The sequence below is a fragment of the Mesitornis unicolor genome, unplaced genomic scaffold (assembly GCF_000695765.1).
Source record: "Mesitornis unicolor isolate BGI_N332 unplaced genomic scaffold, ASM69576v1 scaffold34325, whole genome shotgun sequence".
In the NCBI taxonomy this organism is placed as follows: domain Eukaryota; kingdom Metazoa; phylum Chordata; class Aves; order Mesitornithiformes; family Mesitornithidae; genus Mesitornis; species Mesitornis unicolor.
In genome coordinates this window covers 488-7857 of record NW_010185401.1, presented here as the reverse complement: position 1 = coordinate 7857, position 7370 = coordinate 488, and the positions used below count along the sequence as shown (strand labels likewise).

At 52.4% G+C, this 7370-nt stretch overlaps 1 protein-coding gene across 1 annotated transcript; it reads right to left on the bottom strand.

Annotated features, from left to right (window-relative positions):
* Nucleotides 1-732: 732 nt before the first annotated feature.
* Nucleotides 733-2505, bottom strand: LOC104540918 (avidin-like). The gene is made up of 4 exons (XM_010184838.1): nucleotides 2434-2505; nucleotides 1568-1781; nucleotides 1057-1177; nucleotides 733-832 (listed from the first exon to the last, which is right to left on the bottom strand). The coding sequence occupies exons 1-4, from the start codon at nucleotides 2503-2505 to the stop codon at nucleotides 733-735; spliced, it is 507 nt and encodes a 168-aa protein (XP_010183140.1).
* Nucleotides 2506-7370: the final 4865 nt, after the last annotated feature.

Below are 7370 nucleotides of genomic sequence, written 5' to 3'. Positions count from 1 at the left end.
ATCTTTGTATCAACCCATGAGGTTTTTTTCCACTTTTACTCTTCTGAATCTCTCCCCCACCCCACCGAGGAGGGGAGGAGTGAGCAAATGACTGTGTGGAGTTTAGCTGCTTGCTGAGCTAAACTGTAACAGTGGCACTGCCGAAACACAGTGGTCAAAAAAGGGTAAAATCCCTGGTTGTAAGCCGGGAAGATGGGATGGGATGGGATGGGATGGGATGGGATGGGATGGGAACTTTGACTGTGTACATTTTACTTAGGGTGCCATGCAGTGTGAAGGAAGCACTCTATCAACATCTCACAACTATTGCTGCTGTTACCTTCATCACCCAACCCTTCATGGAGTCCTAGGGCTGGAAAGGCATCTGCTGAGGATGGGTATGAAGGCACTGCAAAGAAGGCAGCTGGATCTGGGGTGCCAACACTACCACTGCCACTGGCAGGCAGGTGAGGAGCAATGGTGGAGGCTGGAATTTTGGTTTAGGATGGGAAACGAGATCAGGGAGCTGTATGGGGCGAGTCAGGAGGGATCCAGACGTCTCCGAGGAAGGGCAGTGATGGCCGGCAGACAGTGGCAAGCCCTCCCCTCTGCAGCAGTACCTCCCTCAGAGGGAGCGCAATAGCAGTTTTTAAGAAAGACAACCACATCTGATGTGATTTTTTCATTCTCTTTTTAATGTGAGAGGCTGGTTTTCCTTGCCCTGAGAGGATGGGTTGCAGCTGGAGTGCACTGTCACAGGTCAGGTGAAGCCACATTCTCGCAGAATGGGGACAAGCTCGGCAGGATCTTTCCTTTTCGAGTGCGTTTGCGCGTGAAGACATTTCTGCCCACCCTGTGGGGAAGCAGAAAGTTTATATGGGACAACCTGCAGACACCACCCACTCAGGAGGGAGCCCAAATGCCCCCCAACTCATCCCAAGCAGCTTCTGGGTGTCCCTGGCCAGGGCAAGCCCCAAGTCAGGAGGGGATGGGTTTACCAGCAGTGGTCCCTTCACCCAGGGGAGTGCTTTTCCTCAGGGTCACTGAGGCTGCCGCCTCTGACATCCCCTCCACTACCTGGTGGCTTTCCAGTCCTCCTGGAGGGACCCGACAGCTTCGCGCAGCAGCCACATGGTGGTCAGTGTCTCCTTCCCGCCCTTGTCCACAAAACACTGCCCCACAAAGGTGGTGGTGACGTCTGGGGGAAGCACACGATGAGGGGATGATGGGGACAGCAGCTGTGGTCCCCATCTGCTTCCCCCCACCCCGAGACCTGCCCTTCTCCCTCAGGTGAGCCGAGATCTGTGGCACCGCATCCCCCATGCCCTAACGGGGTCTGGTCCCATCATGGGGACCTCAGGCTGCCCAGCAGTGATGGATGCAATAACGCTAGGTGACTCTGTGCAAACCCAGACATTGCTCAGTATCCTCAAACCAGGCAGGCACTGCTGCCTCCCCCTGCTTAGCCACACCAAAGCATCCCCCAGCATCTTTCCAGCAGAGGAAAAGCCCTGCTGGGTCCCTGTGTGGCTCCCAGTGCGGCTCCCAGTGTCCCTGTGGTGCCAACTCGGGGTGTCCCAGCACTTACTGGAGAACTTGTCCCAGCGCACAGTGAAGCCAAAGGTGGGCCAACCCCCCTCGCTGGGCTGCTGCTGGGCACCCTTCAGGGGGGAGGCGCAGGCACAGCCACCAGCAAGGGTGACCCGAGTCAGGTAGTTCCCCTGGAAGCCCCCGTCGTCTCCCACCGCCGAAATCTCCATCAGTGAGTCCTGCTCATTCCTCCACAGCCCACTGAGCTGACACTGTAGGGACACAGCCGTGGGCCCTCTGTCCGCACGCATGGCACAGAGGGGGACGCCGTCCCCTCCCACCACCCCGCGGCCAAAGCCACAAGCCCAGCTTTGAGTGTGACTGTGGAGCGTGGCTCCCCCTGTCTTCCCTCCACTTTCGGGAAATGCTCTCCCAGGTGCTGCCAGCTGCAGAGTGGACAACACAGAAAGGACAGCACACTGCAGTCCATGGTGCCCCCAGACACAGACCCCTGGTGAAGGAGTGCCCCATGTGTGGTACCCCCAGACACAGACCCCATGGGAAAGAACGTTCCATGAATGGTACCCCCGGCACAGATCCCATGGGAGAGGATGCTGTGTGCACAGGATCCCCAGGCATAGACTCCATGGGAAGGGATGCCTCATGCATGGTAACCCTGGGCACAGACCCTGCAGGAGGGATGCCCCGTTCGTGATGGTCCTGTGGGACCAAAGCTCTGTGGAGGTGGTGACCAGGTGGCTGGGGGTGACCCAGAGTTTCCCTGCCCATTTCCTGCAGTAAGTGCTTGCAGAGCTTTCCTGCTTGCCACAGCCTAAAATGGCATCTAAGAGAGTACCTCTCGGCTGCCCACGCTGCATCCCAACACCTTTTCTGCCATGTTCCCACCACCACCCATCCCCATACCTTCCTCTCCACAGAAGTAACACATGCTGCCACGGCCAGGGCAAGCACCAGGGCAACACCACTGCTCCTCATGGACACGGGACTGTGAAGTGCTCAGCACGGCTCCCTCCCAGCCCCACGCCCCCATCCCCTTTATAGGGCTGTAACTGGAGCCCCACAGGCACAGCGGGTGCCAGACTGGCAGCTGTGAGGTGGGTGGTGGGGTGGCAGGGTGCCCAAGACACAGGAGCTGAGGAGGTCTGTGTGACCTGGGCAGTGCTGGAGGAATGTGGGGATGAGCACGGCTGTGGGGAGAGGTGGGGTTGCAGGGATGGTTTCCACATCCACCACCCGAAAGGCTCTGCCAAGCCCATTCCTTACTCTGAGATAGAGTCCTTGGATTGGGCACGACCTGGCACCGTCCCACGGCCACCATCCCACTGCTGCAGCAAGCACAGCCTAAACAACTCCACTGTGCTGAAGGGTGGTGTGTCTGCCCAAGGAGTCTGTCCTTGTGGCAGTCCCTTCCTGCGTTAAAAGTTTCTGCTGCTGTTTTTAAGCTGGCTTTCCTCCTGGCTGTGCTAAGCTTTCCCTGGATCTGGGAGCTGTGACTGTCACTGCACTGGAAGCTTTTGGCAAAGGTGCAGAAGGGCTTTTCTGGAAGATATGTAGATATTACAATTTGCTTGTCCTCACAGGAGGGTCTTCCCGTGCACAGACCATATGGAAGGCGGTGCTGCGTGAATGGTGCTGTGAGGCTGGGCAGAGCACAGCTCCATGGCAGAGCCCTGTCTGAGCCCTCCCAAGGGGTCCCTAATAATGTGAGATCATACTGCAGACACACAAGTGGCCAGGGGTGCTCAGACTGCCTGGCTCTTGCACAGAGTTGCGGCACAGCCATCTCCTCTAAGATATCTCCCTAACTGGGTGAATACGTTGCTGTCAGTTCTGCAGGAAGGCAGAGCTGGCACTTGGCTGTGCCCAGGTCAGGAGGGATCTCTCTGGCCTTCAGCCACAGACAACTGGCCCACTGAGTCAGTGGTGGAGCCTGCGGCCCATGAGGGGGTGGGAGGTAGGAGAGGGCACCGGGATGGGGCTTTCCCCGTCAAAGGTTGCTTGTGAGTGTGTTGTGTTTTCGGCAGTTGTTCCTGACGACTTGTTCCTAACGACTTGTTCCTGTTCTTGACCTGACGACTCTTCCCAATCTGGGAAGGGAAATCTGGAAAAGGAAAGTAGACCCTTGGGTTGAAACAGAAACAGATTTAATTAAAAAAAAAAGTCAAAACCCAATTATTAATACCAGTATTAATATAAAGTGCAGAGTGTATATTAATATAAAGTGCAGAGTGTTAGTTAGCCAGTATAGTGGGGGAGTAGATCTCAGGGGTAGGACAGTGGATAAAGACTCTTTTGAGATATTGTCTATTAAAGAAAGAGGAAGATTGTCCCCAGCAAACTCCCCATGTTTATGTGATGGAATAATTTACACTGGCCAGCCTAGAGTCAGCTTGGCGTCAACTGGCCTGGATTTCTTCATCCCTCAGCCTCTGCAGAAACCTATTTATCTCAAGACCAATAAAGACCTTGATCATCACATACCAGTGTAGGCCAAGAAGTAAAACAAGGCATCTTATCACTTTGTTCCTCTAAAATAGAGTGTTGTATGTAGAATCGTAGAATAGTTTGGGTTGGAAGAAACCTTAAAGATCATTCAGTTCCAACCCCGCTGCTTCTTACAGAATTGCAGTCTTCCTCAACAGAAAACTGATTCTATGATTCTACCTCAATAAAACCAGGACAGAATTTCACCCTTTATTCTATACAATTTAGGTTATACCTGTCAGTATTACTTTTCTGTTTCACTCTCCCTCTCACTCTCTCTCTCTATACATATATACAAACAGATCTCCCTCCCTTAGTCAGCAGGCCATCTCTCCAAAGAGTTCCTTGAGCTCAAAACCCATGAGTTCCAGTTGTCGTGACAGTCTTTCATGACAGAAGAGGTGGTATGGAAGTTATTCAGTTGGCAGGTCAGGGCTAGTCTTCCGTGTGGAGTGATGGATGGGTGAAGTCAGATGCATTAGGATGATTTGTTGTGCATCTGGAGCTCACAGTTGGTGTGTCTGATGTGGTCTACGTTTATGGTCCATGGTGTAGGTGTGTAGATAGTGTAGTCTTAATAGTCCATTACATTATCCAACTTTCCCTGCAGCTGGTGCATGGTAAGGGATGTGATATACCCACTCCATATCATACTCTTTAGCCCAATTGTCTATGAGACTGTTTCAGAAATGAGCCCTGTTATTCCCTTGGTTCTTTTTGGAGTGTCGTGTCACTACAACACTTGCTTTTTGAGGCCCAGGATAGTGTTAAGGGCAGTAGTATGGGGAACAACTTAGGTGTCCAGACATCCGGTGTTTGCTTCCATCGTTGTCAGCACATGGTGCTTGCCTTGGTGGAGGTGAGATATAGTCAATTTGCCAGGCCTCCCTGTGCTGATATTTCAGCCACTTTCCTCCGTACCACTGAGGTTTTAACAGCTTGGCTCCTTTAGTTGCGGCACATGTTTAACATTCATGGATGGCCTGTGCAATTATGTCTATGGTCAAATCCACCCCTCGGTCACAAGCCCATCTAATGTTGCTCTTCTTCCTTGATGACCTGAAGTGTCATAGGCTTACCCAGCTAAAAATAATACACCCTTATGTTGACAGTTCAGGTCCATTTGAGACGCTTTAATCTTGGCAGCCTGGTCCACTTGCAGGTTGTTTTGATGTTCCTCAGTGGCACAGCTCTTGGTTACATGGGCATCTACATGATGTACTTTCACAGCAAGCTTCTCTAATCAGGCAGTGATACCTTGCCACATTGTGGCAGCCCTGATTGGCTTCCCTCTGTGCTGGCAGCTGTTTTTCTTCCATTGCTTTAACTGTCCCTACAGGCCACATGCTACCATCCGTGAGTCAGTATAGAGACAAAGCGTTGGCCACTTTTCTCGTTCATCAATGTCTGAAGCCAACGGATGCCTTTCACTTCTGCAAACTGACTTAACTCACCTTCCTCCTCAGTTGCTTCTGCGACTCATTGTGTAGGACTCTACACAGCAGCTTTCACCTTCACTATTTTCCTACAACACAACAAGATCTATCACTAAACAAAGCATATTTTTTCTAATTTTCTAATAATTTATTATATGATGAGGTCTCTTCAGTTTGCATCACCTTTGTCTCTGGTGGCTTTCCAAAATCTTGGCCTTCCGGCCAGTCCATAATTACTTCCAAAATTCCTGGGTGATTGAGGTTCTCTATTTGAGCCTGCTGTGTGATCAGTGTGACCCATTTACTCCACATTGCATCAGACTGTTAAAGACCTTGATCATCACATACCAGTGCTGGCCAAAATGTAAAACAAAGCATCTTAATGCTTTGTGTCTGTGAAATAGAGTGTTGCAGTCCTTACAAATTTGCTGTTTTCCTCAACAGAGAACTAATTCTATGATTCTACCTCAGTAAAACCAGGACAGGGCGGGTGAAATTTCTCTCCCCAGCCTGCCGGGACCTGGGCCATGTCATCAGACAGGCATGGGTTATGGCAGGATATGGGGGGATGAGCCCAGCTAAGCCTGCATCCAGTTCTGTCCCACCTCAGGACCTGCCAGGACAGGAGCCAGAGGTGGGGACTAGGAGGTGCCACCAGCCCTGAAGCATTGGAGATGGGGATGGGGGAGCACTGGGGACAACACAGGAGGGCAGGGAACCATCAAGAGCACCACAAGGAGGTCTAGGGAGCTCTGGGGACACTGTGGAGATAGGGGAGCAGTTGGGACACCTGAAAAGCTCCACTTGATCATGAAGCTGAAGGTTGACTGACTCTTCTGGTTCATGGAGCGCCGGGACCCCTACAGTAGTGATGCCTGGTTCTCATTCGAGATGGCTGTCACAGCTGTATGGTAGGAGCCAGCGAAGTGGCCTTTTCCAGCTGTGGGCTGGGGAGGCAGATCGCAGCCCCAGGAGGGTCTGTGGACCTGACAGAGGAGCTCCTCCATCCTTCCAGAATGACAGAGAGCTCCCAGAGCTGGGCCAAGGAGAGAGAGAGACAGAGCAGGGTGTGCAGACCCAATCGGGGCTGGCAGGAGTGACCAGGCAGACACAGCAGAAGGGACAGGAGCTGTGGGGCTTCATTGCTGCAGGGTGCTCGGGTTTTACCAGACTTTACCTGCGCACACACCCAAACCGAGCAGACACTCAGCCCCTGACTGACCTGACAGCTCCCCAGCTCCCTCTACTGTTTCAGTGGGTTTAGTTGTTTTGTTCAGATGGTACAGCAGAAAAAACCCGAAAACCTCGAGCTGGGTGCCTCCAGTGAGGGACCCCAAACAAAAAATCCCTAGGCACTTACACCTTTACAATGTAAGTTTCCCACTCCTTACACGACAGTTCAGAAGAATAGAAATTTTAGGGCCTGGGATCTTCCCCTTCCTCTCTGAGTCCCTCAGCTCTCTTCAAGAGGGCCATTCTCATCTCCAAGGTTGCAGCTTCTGCTGATGACTGAGTTTCCTTATCTTCAGCTTGAGCCAGCCCTGAGGCCTTCTAAGCAAGGTTATGAATCCTAACAATCCTTAACACAGATGCCTGGGTATACCATCTCCTATCATCCATTGCCCCAAAACTGAGATGCTGAATGCATCTCAGCCTTGCTGGAAGGCCTGATACAGGGACTGGCCTTGCAAACAGCACTGCCAGCACATCTCTGTGGCATTTCTCGCAGCACCGTGGTGCCAGCAGGAGTTTGCTCAAACTGTGGTTGGCATTGCCTTGTTCTGCCCTGGAAACATGTTGACAAGAGGATGATAATGAAGTCTGGTGTGCACAGTAGCGCTGCAGGCTTAGAAGGACAATTTATGGCTGAGCTGGCCATGCTTTGAGGAGGAAGCAGCATCCTGTGGCCCCTCCCCACCA

Coding starts and splice junctions, on each gene's coding strand:
- LOC104540918 (XM_010184838.1), bottom strand. CDS start 2,505: ATGAGGAGCAGTGGTGTTGCCCTGGTGCTTGCCCTGGCCGTGGCAGCA. Junction 1,782..2,433: donor TTACTTCTGTGGAGAGGAAG/GTATGGGGATGG, acceptor GTGTCCCTACAG/TGTCAGCTCAGTGGGCTGTG. Junction 833..1,056: donor GAGGACTGGAAAGCCACCAG/GTAGTGGAGGGG, acceptor GCTTCCCCACAG/GGTGGGCAGAAATGTCTTCA.